Source organism: Pseudorasbora parva, chromosome 14 (genome assembly GCF_024679245.1).
Source record: "Pseudorasbora parva isolate DD20220531a chromosome 14, ASM2467924v1, whole genome shotgun sequence".
NCBI lineage: Eukaryota > Metazoa > Chordata > Actinopteri > Cypriniformes > Gobionidae > Pseudorasbora > Pseudorasbora parva.
In genome coordinates, this window is record NC_090185.1 from 23,788,026 (window position 1) to 23,808,198 (window position 20,173).

The 20,173-nt window shown below is 37.9% G+C and overlaps 1 protein-coding gene across 1 annotated transcript; it reads right to left on the reverse strand.

Moving 5' to 3' along the window:
• Positions 1–1,586: 1,586 nt before the first annotated feature.
• On the reverse strand, positions 1,587–19,726 carry atp8b3 (ATPase phospholipid transporting 8B3). The gene is made up of 28 exons (XM_067415960.1): positions 19,452–19,726; positions 17,759–17,809; positions 17,297–17,388; positions 17,003–17,116; positions 15,363–15,461; positions 15,146–15,207; positions 14,935–15,007; positions 13,492–13,562; positions 12,968–13,059; positions 12,693–12,851; positions 12,318–12,406; positions 9,537–9,730; positions 9,219–9,427; positions 9,118–9,140; positions 8,863–9,019; positions 7,719–7,907; positions 6,914–7,026; positions 6,659–6,823; positions 6,441–6,552; positions 6,285–6,360; positions 5,779–5,899; positions 4,343–4,529; positions 4,000–4,223; positions 3,737–3,820; positions 3,416–3,640; positions 3,174–3,312; positions 2,016–2,146; positions 1,587–1,931 (listed from the first exon to the last, which is right to left on the reverse strand). The coding sequence occupies exons 2-28, from the start codon at positions 17,781–17,783 to the stop codon at positions 1,698–1,700; spliced, it is 3,459 nt and encodes a 1,152-aa protein (XP_067272061.1). The 5' UTR covers positions 17,784–17,809; positions 19,452–19,726; the 3' UTR covers positions 1,587–1,697.
• Positions 19,727–20,173: the final 447 nt, after the last annotated feature.

Below are 20,173 nucleotides of genomic sequence, written 5' to 3' on the forward strand. Positions count from 1 at the left end.
AAAGAAAAGCCTTTACCTCAATCTTAATCAATGTTGCTGGTTCAGGCTCTTTTCCACTTCATTCACCAGGATGAAGTTACCTGCAGTAGAAAACTTGGAATGTACCTGCTAAACAAACCATCATAAACTGGCTTGCTAGAATTAGTCCATCAAGTTTGTTGTTTTTATAGGTGATTTGGGTGCTTGGCAGGCTGGGAGTCCAACTCGCTGATTAGATAACCTAAGACAGCAAACCACCTTGAGCAGATTTAAGTGTTTTATTTTTATTACAAGGAATTTACCAGTGTAGCAAATTCACCATTTAGGGAAGAGTGTGTGCAAAGTAAATAGCTATAAAAAGAAATAATTACACTCACACAAACTCTCTTTAGAGCACATCTACCCAAGCCAAAGACTTATCCCAAGGGTAAAGACAATCCAAAAGAAAAAAACAATCAGTGTGTGTTTCTGAAGCTGTCGCATTGCCCTGACAGACAATAATTTATGACAGGTCTAGGTCAATGCAAACACCTAGAATCGAAGATATTGACCTGTCCCTGTTAAAAATCTTCTGTAAAAGGACTTCCCAGTTTTAATATCCCATTGAAGCTTCATATGCACACACAAACTTGTTCTCAGGCAGCTGTTAAAGGTTAAAGGGCAGCTCATCATGGAGAGCCTCATTCCTCCTCCTGTCCTACAGGGGGAGCCAGAGAGCCTGTGGAGCACTTATTTAGTGCAAGTGGACAGGAGACAAATTGGAGTAATAACTGTTACAGGAAAAAAAAAAAAAAACCTAAAAAAGGTAATATGGGTAAATTGCGTGTTTTGAAATAAAATTAAACCATTGTTGAACACTTTCACGCTATTGTCTGTTTATATATCGAGCATAGATTTGTTTGCAGCAATAATCAGAAATGAATACATTTTCAATGAAATATATTTATTTGTAAAATATTTGTATGCAAAAAATACTAGAATATTTAAAAGACCAAATATTACAAAACTGAAGATCATGGGATTTACCCAAACAACCTTTTGTCCCTATTTATGCTTACAGTACTAAGACAAAAGGACACTTTACAACTTTTTTGCATTTTAAAATGTACAAACCCAACTCAAAATGTGCAAAAGTATTGTAATATTGGTAAAATGGTCGCTATCATATTGATTAAGTGTATGCTGGGCCTCCATTTTGGAAATGCACCAAAAATCCTGGGTTTGATGACAACTAACTGTTGGTTACAATATTTGCTACACTCTTAGAAGAAAAGGTTCTATATAGAACCTTAAAAGGTTCTATCGGCGCTACGTAGCTGGAACCCCTAAAAGGTTCACTGCAAAAAAAAAAAAAAAAAAAAAAAAAAAAAATGCTTTTCTTACTTAGTATTTTTGTCTTATTTCCAGTCCAAACATCTAAACATTCTTAAAACAACAAGTATTTACTAGACAAGCAAAAGTAATTGTCTTATTCTGATAAGAAATGCATTTTTTTTTTTTTGCAGTGTTCTATATAGAACCCTTTTTAAGTGCATTTTCTTGTCATTATAGGACCCTTTTAGCATAAAAGGGTCTTTGGAGTATACTCAACTATACTTCTATTCTATATATAACCTTTTAAGAGTTTCAAATACGTAGCGCCGATAGAACCTTTTCTTCTAAGAGTGTACTCACATTTGTGTCACATTTTTAGTGCATGAGAAAACACACTGAAAATGCTAGCATGATACATCACCATTCACTTCTATATGTGGACCCTGTGGAGATTCTGTCTTCAGACCGTCTGCTGTAACTCTCCCGTCCTTTGGGGTCGCTGCAGAGGGAAGCCCAACTCCTGTGGTGATTAACTTTCCAAAACCTTTCCCTTGGGACATCGCATAGGATGAACGACGCTGAACGGTACCTCTCCGAAACCACCGCAGCTCAACAGACTCATTCTTTGAACTGTGTACCTACATATAGAAAAAGGAAAATATGTTAGCATAATCAGTTGCACAACATGTGAGATATGCTAATTAGACAAAGTAAGGGTCAACCTTATGTTTGTTGGGGTTTGTCAGAACAACACCTAGAGCTCGTATGGCTATTGAGGGGAGTACAGCAACACAGATGGTCACAAATATGGTCAGCCAAACCTCAGGGGTACTGTAAGCGTTTGGTGATGCTCCTGAAAATTCAAGATTCACATATTCAGTAGGGGTTCAACATTAAACGATTTCTCTGGCTGAAATTCATAAAGACCTCTTATTTATCATTATATTTTACAGCTAAAGAATCTGTTAACACTGCCCCCTGGTGGCCTACATGAATAGATTTTTGCATGATTCTTGATTTTAAAAAATATAAGGAAGGGTTCACAGTCATAGAAAACATGGAAATATCCCAGATTTTCAAAATTGTGATTCCCGTTGTAAAATTTATATTTTTTTACAATTAAGGTTAATATAATTTTTTTGAATATTAATAATTTATTCATATTAATTAAATATTTAATCAGTTAAAAACATTTAAAGATATATAAAATATATATATATATATATATATATATATATATATATATATATATATATATATATAAAATATAATATCCAATAATTTCAAAATTTATTCAAATTTAAAATATATTTTTTAATTTGTTTCTAATATTAATTATCAGTTAATAAAGATTTTTTTTAAATCAGTTTAAAGTGCGAGATTTTTTATATATATATATATATATATACACACACACACACACACACATATATAGAGTACACATATATATATATATATATATATAGAGAGAGAGAGAGAGAGAGAGAGAGTACATATATATATATGTATTGTGTGACATAATTAAGTTAATAATTACATTTATACAAGTATGTATAATTTTTTTAAAATATTTGTTTATGTAAATTTGTATGATATTAATTCAGTAAATGTTATTTTTAAAATATATATTACTTTTTAAAAAAACTTTCCAGCCACTGAATAAGTCATGGCAAGAAAAAAAAACATATATTTCTATTATTCTAATATCTAGGTATAAAATACATTTAAAAAAAAAGATTATAATGATATAAAAATATCAGCTAAAATTGCTCTTCGCAAGCACTGTTTAAAAAAAAAAAAAAGAGCCTGATAAGGTGATGTATAGAAAGTTCATCTAGAGATATGCAATTTATATGAATAATGATTAATATTCAGAATACCCAGGAAAAAGTAGTCTTTAGGTGATGCAGTGAAGAGGCGAGCGCTATGGAGAGCCAGTGTGGACAGAAAGAATGCTACTAAACTAAAGATGACAGCTGCGATGTTCCACTTGGTCCAGAATTTTGTATATAGAATAACCTAAAACAACAGACACAAACAAGATAACACAGTTATCCCCATCACAGGTGTTTTCTTCTGTTGTCATTTAAATATTGCAGCCTTTTTTATGCTGTCTAGTTACCTCGACAGTGGTGGTGAGCACTGCAGACGTTTCCACCGTAATGGCTAAGGTCTGATAATCGAGAGCAGAGTACTGCAAAATTCCCATAGGTATGAAGAAAAGGATGATGGAGGTGTAGAAGGAGTAGAGGAGCGTGACGGCCAGAACAAAAGGATTGAAAAGCTGCTGCTTCTGTCCAATCGAGTAGATTTCCGGCCAGCACAGACAGCTCTTGGCACTCACGTCCTATCCCAAAGACAATGTTAATGGATAGACTGACAGATGAACCAATCAGCTTTTGGAGGTGTTGAGATTGGTCAAAATTCGTTGTATTTGGCTCACCTGTTCAAAAAAACCCATGCACTGTATAGGCAGAGACGTGTACAGTGTTGAGTAGAGGCTAATAAACCAGCTCTCATACATGGGCTGGAAAAGAGAGCAGAAAATGCACTAAAATTAGCTACTCGTGTTATTTACAATTAGAGAATTTTGCATGTTGATTTAATCTCAAGCAGATCTCAGTTTGACTGTAATAGCAGACATTTCCGCAGAGCGGTTGGGGTAGGTGGGTGTAAAGTGGATCAAGTGACCTAGTTGCTCTATACCTGTGCGCTGAAACCATTGTAGAAACTGTACCAGATGTGCACCAGAGCAAAAGCAGTGGTTTTGTAGAGGAAATAGCGCAGAAGGGTGCAGATGCGGTAGTAGGACCAGTGCCCGTGCACCAGCAGCAGCCTGCGGAGAAAGCTGAACTGTGCCAGAGAGAAATCTGCATTCTGCACCGCCTGACTTCCCTCCACGCCGCAAAGACCCACGCCAATATGTGCCGCTGGTGAATATCGCAGATTTTTATTCATTAGTGATGTGCAAATTTGATTCATTTAGCTGTGAACTGACAAATAATGTATTAAAATAGTTCTTTTTTTGATCAAACAGCAAATTTCTCACTCTTGATCATGTTTACGTCGTTGGCACCATCTCCTATTGCCATTGTAATTGAAGCCGAATGCTTCCTGACCATCTCGACTATTTCTGCCTTCTGTGCCGGTGTCACACGGCAGCACAGCACAGATTGGCACTGATCGGAGAGAGCAACAAATCTCGCCCCCCATTCTGGAGTTTTGGTCAATTCAACCTGTAGATAGTAAGACATGATGTGAGATATTATTATTATTTATATTTTTTTATGGTAATATATTAAAAAATGTAATTTATCCCTGCGATGTCAAAGCTGAACTTGCAGCATCATTACTCCAGTCTTCAGTGTCACATGATCCTCATTCTAATATGCTGATCAAGAAACATTTCATATTTGGATTCTTTGATGAATAGAAATCTACTACAGTCTTTTTTGTCACTTAGGATCAATTTAATATGGACGTTTCCTCCACAGATTTTTTAATCTCACAATTCTGATTTTTTCTGAGTAACGTGATATAAATTCGAAATTGCAGTGATATAAATTCGAAATTGAAAGTTATAGGGCCCTATTTATAGGGCGCCAAATCCACTTTTGCTAGTTTAACGACGGGAAAAATGGCCGCCGAGCCAGGTGTGCCGTCTATAAGGGTTGTTTATATTCTCTTAATGAATAATGGGTGTGTATTGGACGTAATGTGCAATAAACACAAACCACATCTCATCATCTCCCATTCCCTTTAAAAGCCAGTTGCACTTGCACCATGGTGGAATTTGCGAGCGGAAGGACTGAACGCTTCTCCAGAGAGGTATCTTTTTTTTGTAATATTAAAAAATGTTTGTGCTGCTGCTGCCCGTCCCTGTGTGTGTAAGAGTGTACACGTATTGTGTGCTTGCCAATAGGGGGGCATTACTAACGAGCTTTTTAAAAACAAAAAAAATATTGCGGCAACTTAAAACGACTGAGCCATTGACCAACAAAATCCTGGTCTTAAGTCAATGGCGCAGTCGTTTTTAGTTGCCTCAAAATAGCGACGCGCCTGAACACACCTCGTTTTCAGACCAGCACATCTATGGGTGAACAGATGGGCGAGTGCATTTGCTATTTAAACGTGGTGCTTTACGGGAGAGTGATAAATGTGTTGGACCGAAACACTTGTGTTGCGCCGTCTGTATAACAGGGCCCATAAAGTCAGAATTTGTATTTAAACTCACCATTACATTTTCAGAAGTCTGAAAAGTCAGAATTGTGAATTTATACAAGATCTTACCATTCTGACGGGGAAAAAAAGGCAGAATTATGAGATAAAAAGTCACAATTAGCTTTTTTATTCAAGGGTGCAACCCTTTTTTTTTATCTCTCTGACTCTAAACTTTTAAATGGTAGAGAATTATTTATAAAATCTAAACATTTGCCTTTAGATGTTCAGCTCCAAAAGCCTAAACCTTTGGCTGTAAACACTCACCAGTTCAGGACCTGAGATGACTAGCACAGCTTTGCTCTTCACTGCTCTCCTGTCTGTGATCCAAACCTCTGTCTCTTTAGACATGACTCGAACATCTGGAGAAGGAGACTCTAGAAGCTGCCTGGAGATTTTGAAAACAGTTATGTTGTGTTGTATTGCATGTGTATGTGTTTCTTTGGGCATGTTTTAACCAGGTGGAATGACACAAATTCCCAAATTCCATAATTTTTCTGTCCTCACAAAATCACAGCCAATCAAAACATATTCAACGCTTAATAGACAGCTATACTGGCAGCATTGTGGATCAAATAAATGTCACTGTGTGTGGCTATTTAATGTGATGCGACTAAAATGTTTCAAAAAAATATAAAGTAGGCCAAACATATATTAATTTACCTTTCCATTTAGTACAGCTAGTTTGCATACTGCTTGTCACAGTCAAAGTTGATTAATACAAAGATCAGATTAGCATAATAGAAACGTTAATGATATGACTATTTTCTGACCTAAGCTCCTCCCCTTGAATCAGGGTCGTGTCTGGATCCATCAGTTTGCACGCATATCCTACATTCACAGCCGTTTCTGTTTGGGAAAAAATAGCAGACCACTTAAATTTCTTTTCATTTCGCTTCTTCAAACTAACTTATATGCTGAAACGGCACCTGTTTTGTCTCCCGTCAGCACCCACACCTTCACCCCCGCCTTCCGCAGGGTGGCGATGGTCTCGGGTACACCTTCCTGGAGTCGATCCTCAATGGCAGTCACACCCAACAGCTACACAAACAGGATTGTTTTATAACAGAATGCTACATGCATTTGATAATTTGCCTTAAGCTGACTCCAGAGATAGATCAGTTTCATAATAACTCCCTTTGAGTACCGTTAAGTCTTTTTCCATTTGATCATATATGGCTTCGAGCGCAGTCTCCTGGTTACCCCCCGCTGTGCCCGCCTGACTGAGGGCGCGGCTCCACTCCGTCCACAGGGCTTCAGGAACAGAGCGCACCGCCACACACAGAGTCCTAAGACAGCTCTGAGCAAACAGCTGCCAAATCGCACACACATCCAAACACATGAACAACAGCGTCGTAGATCAGCTCTTACTCTGCCATGTTTCCTCTTAAAGTTGCCTCACCTCTAGAGCTCTCTCGGTACTCTCCTGAAGTGAACAGTCCCTCTGAAGCCTCTCCAAAATGACCATATCTGCACCTTTACAGTACAGCTTCAACTGTCCTCCAGGGTCCCGCACTACACACCCACACACACCCATATAGTTAAGCCCAAAGTATACTTAGATTTTTATGCGTTTACTAGGGTATGTGTACAGTGCTGATAATGATTTTTTAATGCACATAGTAAGTGCGGATAGTATTTTTTTTGTAGCTAATTAGTTTGTCCCACACACTCTCATGGCAATTAGTAACCATTACATTACAATCTCATTGGTATGTTCGGCTAACACCCCACTGACAGTTTGGTTTAGGGGTGGAACTTAATAAAACACGTTTGAGATTCCTCAAGAACCAATGAGGTTCATTCTCGTGTTACGCAGCACGTTTGAGATTCCACAAGAACCAATGAGGTTCATTCTCATGTTACGCAGCACGTTTGAGATTCCACAAGAACCAATGAGGTTCATTCTCGTGTTACGCAGCACGTTTGAGATTCCACAAGAACCAATGAGGTTCATTCTCATGTTACGCAGCACGTTTGAGATTCCACAAGAACCAATGAGGTTCATTCTCATGTTACGCAGCACGTTTGAGCTTCCGCAAGAACCATTTAGGTTAATTCTCGTGTTACAATACACATTTGAGCTTCCTCAAAAACCAGTGAGGTTTGTTTTTGCACATCAAGCAGGTTCAGTTGAGCTTGTTTATGTTTGCTAATGTTTATCTGTGAATAAAAGCCTAAATTTAAGAGCAGTTGTTGAAACTCACCCAGCACTGACATGCGTCTCCTCTTACTGGTGAAGTCCAGGAGGGCCAGGAGCTGATAGTTTCGCGTGAGGCCCATCTCGCTGATGGTGAGAGTCTCACGCGTGCGGGACAGAAACACCAAACCGAGCTCCCGTGATGCACAGACCAGAGCCTCCTCATCTGGAGAGGCAGCCTGGTAATGAGGTAAACCTGTATTCAGAAAATTCAGGGTTAATTTACACAGTTTACTTTTTAGTCATGTTGTTCCATTTTACAATTATTATATAAAGTGCAATATTCTACTGGCCATCTGTTCATTAGGGTTAAAGCATCATAAAGGTGTATGCACCCATTGTATTTGTTCATGTTATTCTTCTTCTGCTGCCTCTCAAACCTTCTATCACCACAACAACTTAGCTTTGCAAAAATGCTTGCTTTGCAAAATTTGCAAAAGTTTACAAAAGTTTGGGGTTAGTAAGATTTCTTTTTGAAGAAATTAATACTTTTATTCAACAAGGACACATTAAGTTGATTAAAACTGACAGTAAATACATTTTTAATGTTACAAAAGATGTACATTTTATATTCTATTCTATTCATCAAAGAATCCTGGGGAAAAACTGCATCACGGTTTCCACAGAAATATTAAACTTGACACTGAAGACTGGAGTAATGACTGAAAATTCAGCTTCGCATCACAGGAATAAATTAAATTTTAAAGTATATTCAAATAGTTATTTTAAATTGTAATAATATTGCACAATTTTACTGTATTTTTAATGCAGTCCTGATGGGTATAAGACCCATCTTATAAGACTTCCTTTAAAAACATTTAAGAAATGGTACCGCAAACTTTCGAACAGTGATTATGTTTTTGCTGATATCTTCTAAATCTGCATGGTCAATAACCAATTATTTAAACCAAACAGGAAATTAAGCTGTATGTGTGATGCTTTTGCATTGGGACCAACGTCCTTATGATCAATGTAAACTTTGGGCCCCCTGGTGGCCAAAAATTGTATATTCTAATAAAATCTATTTTATTGCTGCCCCTGTAATTACATCTTGCAGCTATATTTTCATCATTTCACCTTCCTTATCTCTAGCAAATACAATGTTGTGATAAATGGTGATAAATGGCAGAATAAATTGCATTTCTACCAACCATCCCTCCACTCGCTCATGACAGTATGGCAAAGGGCCAGAGCAGTGAAGAACTCTTGGCACTCAGGGCTCCTTCGTTCACGCAGCTTGTCCACCAATCGCTGGTCAGAAAACTTCAGTCCGCCACAGGAAAACCGGTTCCAGCTTAAGTCTAGTGGCTTGATGTAGAAATAAATTAGCTTTAGTTAAAAGTGTGATTTTTTTTAGGCTGGGTTAGTAGATTAAAACAGGAATACATTTATCTCTTAAACCCTACCTTGAATTCCCCTCCCATGTCACCTGAACAAACAGACAGATGTAATTACTGACATTTTAAAACACAGAAGGCTGAAAAGACTGTCAAAGAAATTGACAGACCGTAAATGTGTCCGGCGATGAAGCACTGACGAAAAAGCAGACGGTTTTGCGTGAGAGTGCCGGTCTTGTCGCTGAGCAGGTGACCCACCTGACCCAATTCCTCATTCAGGGTGGTTGTACGGGCCTGAGCGGGACTGTTATTATCCTCCCAATACATCTCAACATCCCAGCCAATCAGGAGACAGTGCACCATGTGGATCACTTCAAATCTTGGTTGGGAGAATGAATCAGTGAGATTCGGGATCTAAATGATCTAAAAAGGATCTACATCTCAAAGCAAGGCATCATAATATGGAAAATATAGAAAGCCGCTGTTACGTTATATAGAGAGACATGGGCATAGAAGGACTAAGCAAAATGATGTAGCCCCAGAAGGTGAGGAAGCCCAGGTAAGCAGGAGAGGAGTCACGCTGCAAGACAGAGACAACGTCGTACTGAGGGGTAACCATAAACTCAAAAAAACCCGTGCCAACAGCGAGGAGGAGAGCAGCTGTCAGCATGAAGAGCAGCATCTAAAAACATGATAAATAGTGATTTACACAGGGAACATTGAGACAAATCCACAATAAGAAACATTTATAAGTTATAAATAATATAATATTGTTTTGTAATCCTATATATATATATATATATATATATATATATATATATATTTGCATTCTTATCAAGATGTGTGTAACCCCTTGTGTTTTTCATTGCTTTCTAGAAATAAATATTTCATATTTATACTTTACACCATTCAGTCATGACATTATGACCACCTTCCTAAATATTTTACTTCCTAACCCCTTTTGCTGCCAAAACAGCCCTGACCCATCGTGACATGGACTCCACTAGACCCCTGAAGGTGTGCTGGGGTTTCAGGCAACAAGATGTTAGCAGCAAGTCCTTTAAGTCCTGTAAGTAGCGAGGTGGTACCTTCATGGATCGGACTTATTTGTTCAGCACAACCTACAGATGCTCGATTGGATTGAGATCTGGGGAATTTGGAGGCCAAGTCAAAACCTCAAACACATTCAAACCATTCCTGAACCATTTTGGCTTTATTGTAGGGCACATTATTTTGCTGAAAGAGGCCACAGCCACCAGGGAATACCGTTTCCATGAAAGGGTATACATGGTCTGCAACAATGCTTAGGTAGGGGGTACGTGTCAAAGTAACATCCATAACATGGATTGCAGGACCCAAGGTTTCATGGTGCCATGTGTTCCCCAGATAAGTGACACACGCCCATATGTGGCATCCATATGATGAAAAAGAAAGCGCAATTCATCAAACCAGGCCACCATCTTTCATTGCTCCATTGTCCAATTCTGATACTCACATGCCCACTGTTGGCACTTTCGGCGGTGGACAGGGGTCAGCATGGGCACCCTGACTTTTTGAGCAATCTGAGCTAAGGTAGCTTGTCTGTTTGATTGGACCACATGGGGTAGCCTTCACTCCCCACGTGCATCAATGGGTCTTGGCCGCCCATGACCCTGTCACTGGTTTACTACTGTTCCTTCCTTGAACACCTTTTGATAAATACTGACCACTGCAGACCGGGAACACCCCACAAGAGCTGCAGTTTTGGAGATGCTCTGCCGCAGTCGTCTAGCCATAACAATTTGGCCCTTGTCAAACTCATTAAAATACTTACACTTCCCCATTTTTCCTGCTTCTACCACATTAACTCTGAGGACAAAATCTTGCTGCTTATTATGTCCCACTAACCGGTGCTGTGATGAAATAATCAGTGTTATTCACTTTACCTCATAATGTTATGCCTGATCGGTGTATGCACTCACCTAAAGGATTATTAGGAACACCTGTTAAATGTTTCATTAATGCAGTTATCTAATCAACCAATCACATGGCAGTTGCTTCAATGCATTTAGGGGTGTGGTCCTGGTCAAGACAATCTCCTGAACTCCAAATTGAATGTCAGAATGGGAAAGAAAGATGATTTAAGCAATTTTGATCGTGGCATGGTTGTTGGTGCCAGACGGGCCGGTCTGAGTATTTCACAATCTGCTCAGTTACTGGGATTTTCATGCTAAACCCTATTTCATGACTGAAAAAAAACACTTGTTAAAACCAAGGTATGCAGCAAAGCATTTGTGAAGCCACAACATGCACAACCTTGAGGCGGATGGGCTACAACAGCAGAAGACCCCACCGGGTACCACTCATCTCCTCTACAAATAGGAAAAAGAGGCTACAATTTAGACAAGCTCACCAAAATTGGACAGTTGAAGATTGGAAAAATGTTGCCTGGTCTGATTAGTCTCGATTTCTGTTGAGACATTCAGATAGTAGAGTCAGAATTTGGTGTAAACAGAATGAGAACATGGATCCATCATGCCTTGTTACCACTGTGCAGGCTGGTGATGGTGGTGTAATGGTGCGGGGGATGTTTTCTTGGCACACTTTAGGCCCCTTAGTATCAATTGGGCATCATTTAAATGCCTAATTTAAATCACGGCCTACCTGAGCATTGTTTCTGACCATGTCCATCCCTTTATGACCACCATGTACCCATCCTCTGATGGCTACTTCCAGCAGGATAATGCACCATGTCACAAAGCTCGAATCATTTTAAATTGGTTTCTTGACCATGACAATGAGTTCACTGTACTAAAATAGCCCCCACAGTCACCAGATCTCAACCCAATAGAGCATCTTTGGGATGTGGTGGAACGGGAGCTTCTTGCCCTGGATGTGCATCCCACAAATCTCCATCAACTGCAAGATGCTATCATATCAATATGGGCCAACATTTCTGAAGAATGCTTTCAGCACCTTGTTAAATCAATGCCACGTAGAATTAAGGCAGTTCTGAAGGCGAAAGGGGGTCAAACACAGTATTAGTATGGTGTTCCTAATAATCCTTTAGGCGAGTGTATAGTCCAGAATGAGTAACAAATGAACATATGAAAAAATATGATGTTTACATATGATTTTATTTGTTCTATATAGTCAAGAAGATCAAGGGGTGATTACACACATTCGATGCAGTTAAAGCAAGCTATTGTTCATGCTCGGTCAATATTAGATATTCATTGAAATGGTTTCTATATCAACTATGAGTTCTAAAGTTTTTTCCTATCTCTTACCACCAACACTGTTTTGTTAAGTAATATTTCCACCCGAGTTTTCTTCAGTGTCAGACGGCCACAGTTTTGCAGAATTTTACTATCCGAGCCTGTTGAGGTAAAAGAAATCCATTTAATTTTTAATTTGTCTCAGTCCATTTCTACTGAACCCCTTAAGGGACATGCTGATGATATTTCAATGCTTTTGTATTCTCTCACCAAGGTTGCGTTCCCCTGAGTTCGCAAAGAACTAAAAAGTTTTGCGAGAAATAATTACTCAGGGCTATGCAAAATATTGGCAAGAATTTAAAAAAGCATTGACATAATAACACATTTTTCCTTCTCCAGTTTTTTTTTCTCTGTACATTTCCGCCAGCTGTCTTTGATTTGATTTACCTGTGTATATAGCTAGTCCATAGGCTGTGTCTGTGTTTCGCAGTACAGTTCCTCTGAGGAGCAGGTGGTCTGTGTCCAGAAGGTGGCGCTCTCCTTTCCAATGCAACTCGCCTTTAAAAGAATGCAGGTTACCATTTGGTTCCTCACACCACACAATACCTAAGGTAAAAAGAGAGAGAGCTAAAGCTCCAAAGGTAAAAGAAATGAATAGAAAGCTTATCTTTAGTCACTACGAATGAATGACTCCAATGTGTGCCCAAAGAGTCCATACAAACCATCAAAAGACGCCAGGTTTTGCTTAGCTGAATCACAATTTAGCTCAGCGTGGGTTACACTCAGAGCTTGGCGAAACTTCAAGTTGGTTTCTCTGCAAACAGTCGAATAATAGTGAAAACATGCTACATTAGAGCTAATTTTCCACTACATGGTATATTGGGGGGAGGGGGGGGTAATACAAGTTCATACATTTTTTTTATTGAACTGTTTTGAATATCATAGTTAACATTTATTTATCATTTTTGTGCTTGATGTCATTCTGAGTAGTTTAGCCCTAACTGACGAATACTATAGTGAAACTGTTCTACATTAGCATTAGAGCTCATTTTCCACAATATTATATTTTTGAGGGTATATTTATGGCTTATATATTGATGGTTCTTTACCATATTATACAAGTTCATAAGAAACAACTGTTTAGAACTGCTTTGAATTTCACAGTGACCATTTATTTCTATTTTTTTGTGTGTGATTTTGAGCAGTTTAACCCAAACAGCTGTCAAGGTTGAGATGCGCTTCTTACCCATCAATATCTGCCGTTTCTACATAGCAAAGACTGTGTGGCTCAGTGCTGCACAAGAGTAGCAGATCTGCCTGGGATAAAGGAGAAAATGTAGCTATAGTTGTCAAATGTAGCTAAACATATCTGTCCACCATCTGTCAAAAATACCTTTAAAGGGGGGGTGAAATGCTGTTTCATGCATACTGAGCTTTTTACACTGTTAAAGACTTGGATTCCCATCCTAAACATAGACAAAGTTTCAAAAACTAATGTTGGACGTTTGATGGAGTATTTCTGTGTTAAAAATACTCCTTCCGGTTTCTCACAAGTTTCGGAGAGTTTTTTTCGAGTATGGCTCGGCTTGACTTCGATAGACCGGAAGGTCCTTGTATGGGCCGTACGGGCTCTTCTCCCGGTAGAGCGAGACAGGAAATGCACGCCCATAAACACTGCTCTCAAGCTGCAGATCCAGTCGTCCGTGTACACTTATGTCGGTTATAGTCCGCGCCGCGCTCCACTTCATTCCTCCACTTTGACATTAAGCGACTTCAACGCTTCAGCACAGCATTCCGGGAAGGCAGCGCTGCATTTGAACCGATTTGAACGCAGAAATGACGGGAAGCTTCACAACATCGCTTCAGTCGCGTCGCAAAGTGGATCTCCACACTCCAAGAAGTGTGTTTTTGACGCAGCGGTCCCAGCGATAAAGGTTCGGTCCTGCTGTGCTTTGGAAGCAGCCGGTGAGTAAAACTGCTTCAAATGTCTCTGCTGTTGGCTATCGTCGCGTGAGTAAACATCAGTAAAAGACACGATCGCGTGTTTCGTCATTCAAATGTGCTAACGGACTCCATTGTTGTTTTATGTATAACGTTACACTAGTCTGACGTGCAAAACCGTTTTGCTTGCTACTTCTAAGGTTTAGTCGCATACAATAGTCCATAAACCGAATCATGTCCTCATAAACTGCGAGTAAAGACACACAAATCTTGACAGGCCACTAAATACAGTACATACCACAGAGACGGACGTCCTGCTGTTGCTGTTTCTATTTCAGCCTCCGAATGATTCTGGATCATATCTATTAGCTGAGATAGTGATGGGTTTCTCCACGCTTGAGGACGTCACCGCTTTGCGCATTCGTCATTCTTTAGCTCCGCCCACACTATACGCCTCCAGTTGCTCGTTTTTTTCCGGAAAGACTCGGTACAGCCCATATTTCTTTTATAAATATAATAAAACTAAAGACTTTTCGGAGATATGAAGGATGCAATACTACTCTATAGGTACTCAAGATTGACATGAGATTGACTGAAACTGAATGTTTCACCCCCCCTTTAAGGCCAAAAATGGTTTGGTATTTCTATCTGGCACACAGAAAATGTATATTCAAGTGTGACTGAAGTGTCCAGATACTTTACTGGGCCGCTGTAGCTGGGTTAGAAACACAGACACACACATACTCACAGGTATAATCTGATCCTTATGAATCCGGAGAATTTCACCAACATGTACATCTTTCCACTTAACAGTTTTGAAGCTGCAAAGGTGATATTCAAGAGAGGAAGACTTTTTAAGTCAAATATTCTCTGTACATCTAAACTCGGATGATGATTATGATGTGTTTGTTTTGCTTCTGAGCTTTGGTCTCAACTATCTCCAGGCCAGTATTACTCACCCCTCAGGAGTGAGAATGTCACATGGGCGTTGGTTAATTTGCGCATCACTGCGTCGCCGGCCCTGAGAGACATAGAGACAATGAGAGAATGATACATATATGTGGGAGTGATGGGGAAATGGCTACAAACTGATATACTACTGGTCTTCATACTTCTATATATGTAAAAGTAGTTTAAAAGTATTAGTTGAGAGAATGAAAAGAATGATAGACTTACCACGTCAGTAGCGAGATCTTTAAATCCACGCACAAGCAAAACAAGCAGCAAAGGAAGCATTGTACTGTACCAAGGGATGGTCGCAATTATAGGAACACACTGTAAATGAAACCAAAGATGTACAAAACAGCTAAAATTTTTCATATAATATAATATAATATAATATAATATAATATAATATAATATAATAACCATCGATCAGGCAAAACATTATGAAGTGAATAACACTGATCATTTCTTCATCACGACACATAATATTTGGTAGGATATATTAGGCAGCAAGTGAAAAAAAAAAAAAAATGTGTTAGAAGCAGGAAAAATGGTCAAGACGACTGGGTCACCGGGTACGTGTGCGTCGCTTACCTGGGGAACACATGGCACCAGGATGCACTATGGGAAAAATGCAAGCTGGCGGAGGCAGTGTGATGCTTTGGGCAATGTTCTGTTGGGAAACCTTGAGTCCTGCCATCCCATGTGGATGTTCCTTTGACACGTACCACCTACCTAAGCATTGTTGCAGACCATGCACACCCTTTCATGGAAACCGTATTACCTGGTGGCTGTGGCCTCTTACAGCAGGATAAAGAGCCCTGCCACAAAGCCAAAAATGGTTCTGGAATGGTTTGAGGAGCACAACAACGAGTTTGAGGTTTTGACTTAGCCTCCAAATTCCCCAGATCTCAATCCAATCGAGCATCTGTGGGATGTGCGGAACAAACAAGTCCGATCCATGGAGGCCCCACCTCGCAACTTACAGGATTTTAAGGATCCGCTGCTAACATCTTGGTGCCAGATACCACAGCACATCTTCAGGGGTCTAGAGGAGTCTGTCTCGATGGGTCAGGACTGTTTTGGCATCAAAAGTGGGAACAACACAATGTTGGGTCATAATGTTATGCCTGATCGAGTCAAAAGTCTGAGAACGGAAAGATTTCTTTATGTTTTTGAAGAAGACTTCTGCTCACCAGTGCTGCATTTAAGTTATTAAAAATACAAAAAAACTGTAATATTGTGAAACATTATAAATTTGTTATATTTTGTTATATGTAATTTATTCCTGTGATGCAAAGCTGAATTCAAACGAGTGTATACATATATACAGGAACACATGGCTTACAAAAATGTTCATTAAATATACTCTTACCGGCATGTTCATATTTTTACACAAAAATATGAGATTTACATATTTTGGCCAGATTAAGCAGGGTAAAACGTCAGATATTGTGAAATATGGAGCTAATTCATCATTTCCAATACAGACTCATATTTTCAATACAGAATAGGGGAAATAATAAAAGATATCATTATTACAATATTAGCCAATATAACAATTGTCAAGTACGCCAAGATTTATGAGTTGAAACTCAAATATTTACTCTATACGAATTAAGTGATCTTTTTATGATTTTTCATTTGTCTAATTTATTGTAGAAAAAGGATGATATTAAGCCATGACTATGTAATACTCATTTTCAAACAGCAGGTGTTTTCGACTCACTATTTGCAAAAGAGCATGTCATTCATCATGAACTCGAGCGGCCACCATGAACTCAGTATTCATAGGGGGAAATGTGCAAGTCAAATATTCCTCATGGGTTTATGTATCACAGAGATGGGTTAAAAAAAAAAACTCCACAAACCTGCAATACCACAATAAGTAGGAAGAAAAGATTTGCCGCTCGTTGGAACTGTTCATACAGATTAAGAGGCAAAAAGGTCAGTGGGGTGTATTTGTAGCTCCGCACCACATTGTCCTGGCAACAAAACCCATTAGGAACATGTCAAACAATGAATAAAACTGGGTACTTGCTTTTAAACAACTGGAAACATCAACATATGAAGCAGAAGGCAGCCCAGAGGTATCTAATGTTTGTTTAATGCTTCCATAACTACTCCTCCCTAGCCAATATGAATCAAAACGGTTTCTCACGTACAGCGTAGCGCCCCCAGCGGAAACATAGGAAAGTTTTGCGGCAACAGGACTGATGAAAATGATGGCCGTTGGCCCGCACCTCCCAACTGACTCCTGAGGGGTTCAAGTAAAGTTAATTGAACATCACATCATCCAAAACGTGTTACAAAGGAATCGATCTGCAAGCATGCAAATTCTGGGCCACTTCTTTTCAGATATTTCAAGACACATTGCTTTAAGTGTGTGCTTTTTCACCCAGATCTAGTTCATCTAGCTCTCACAGGCCTATATTTCATCAAAAATATCTTCCTTTGTGTTCCAAAGATGTACAAAGGTCTTATGGGTTTGGAATGACATGAAGGTGAGGAATTAATGACAGAATTTTCATCTTTGGGTGAACTAACCCTTTAAGGCTTGTTAAAGTACTGAACTGAATAATTATAAAAGCTGTTTGAAAGATTAAAGAATATCAGTAATAACAAACCTCTCTCAGTCTTGCTACCGGCCATGATGGCGTAATACTCATAGACAGAGACTGTTGTGGAAAAGAAGGATGAAACCCATATTAACAGAGGTCAGTTGACAGTGGCCAGACACATACATGAAATCTGTTATTCATTAGACTGTCTCCATGCTCACCTGGGACAAATAGACATTAAGAGTCAACAAAAAACTAACATGTCATATATTATATGTTATAATATACTTCAGCTGTATTTTTTTTAAGTGTACATTTTGTTTAATAAAATATATAGTTTATTAATTAATAAAATATTTATAGTTATATATTATATAATTATAATAGTGATTTAATAAATAAATTATGGAATACATTTATATGTATTGTTAATGCTATAATATACACTATAAAAAAATTGTTGGTCTCCAACTGAACATTTTCTAGTGAAATCTAAATTTTTCAGTTGGAATTAAATTGCATCAATTCACAGAATATCAATTCAGGCCAACTGAAAAATTTAGATGTGATCTGTCACTAGAAAATGTTCAATTGGCGCAATTTTTTTTATTTTTTTATTTTACAGTGTAGAATTTATTTGTAATTTGAAAAATTAAGTATAATACATATATAAATATTAATAAAACAGTATTTTATGAATATAAATTAATACAAATATTTAAAATGTATTATATAAATAAACAAATGACACTACATTCATTGAATAAATTAAAGAAATGCGTAATATAGCCTACTTTATTGTACAGTCAAAAGTTTGGAAACATTACTAATGTTTATGCTCTTTGAAGGAGGTCGCTCATCAAGCCTGCATTTAGGTGATCAAAAATACAGAAAGAAACTGTAATATTGCGAAATGTTATTACAATTTAAAAGTAATGATTTTCTATTTTAAAATACTTTAAAATAGAATTGATTTCTGTGATGCAAAGCTGAATTTTCTGTTTAAAAGTAATTCAGTACTGTTTAAAAGGGTAGGGTAATGTAATTTTTTTTCTTTTTAAAAAAAACTAAAAAAATAATACTTTTATTCAGCAAGGATGTTAAATTGAAAAGTGATATTAAAGATTATTATTGTAAATTATAATTTATTTTAAATAAATGTTGTGTGTGTGTATATATATATATACACACACACACACACACACACACATTCACACTTTTTATTCATCAGTGAATCCTGAAAAAAGGTTCCAAAAATATCTGTTTCCAACATTGATAACTGAGCATCAAATCAGCATATTAGAATGATTTCTGAAGGATCATGTTGACACTGAAGACTGTAAGAAAATTCAGCTTTGTGTCACAGAAAAAATTCTGTTAAAATATATTAAAATAGAAATCCATTATATTAAATTGTAATATTTCACAATATTACAGTTTTTCTGCATTTTTTATCAAATAATAATGAATCAATAATTAAGAGCATCTGACAGGTAGGCCAACTGTAGGCTACTTGCATAAAATTAATACCACAAAACTTCTTCCTGGATTATATGATAAATGCACACATGCTGAAATATGAACAGAATAATGTGAACATTGAGGAATATCTAAATAAGCATCAGCTGTCCCATTCCTGTCTTTGGAAACTAACATTCCACCCAGAAATAGAGACACGGTAACACTCAGTGATGTCTGATTAATAAAGCTAAGTGCTAAACTGTGAACACTGGGGAGTTTCACCCACAAAACACCTCACCTGCTTAGGCTACTGTTGTTCCTTGATCAAAGATCCCAAAGGGCTCGCTTTCCGTGCTCTTCTCCCCAGCGCTCATCCAGGTTGCCTAAATCACAGTTTCAGGTGTTCCTCGAGCCAACAAACCCCCGAGTCTTAGGTAGTCGGCCTATATGTTAGCGCATTTGTTGAATCATGTCTTTTTCGCTCTTCTGTTTATCTCTAATGTTGTATTTAGGAATAAACTCCTCTCAAGCCTCATTCTCTCCAGCTCTATCTCCTCCCTCTCCCTATCTCCTCCCTTTCAAATGCACGACTAGGGAATTTGTGCAAATGCGCTCCAGCAGGTAAAGGAGGGGGCAGGAACTCGATATGCAGCAACACAGGTGGGAACGCAAGCGGAGAGAAAAAAACGGGAATAATGCCACATAAAATGACTAAAAAGGGAATGATCTAAGCATTCCCTGGTGAAAAAAGTAGCCTATAATTAATTGTATTTCAAATATATTCTCTTTTCCGATAAATTGTAGGCTACCACATCTAAATATTTAAAAAATATATAGCATCATATTTTCACAATACAACTTTTAACACACTTTAAAATAATTGTATTTTAGTATATTTTCTAAAAATATATATTTTAGAAAATATACTTTTAATGAAAGTTCAGTGTACTTTTGTAAAGTGTAGGCTACTTATTTAAACATTACTTTCAAATATATATTTTTGTATATTTTAAACTTATG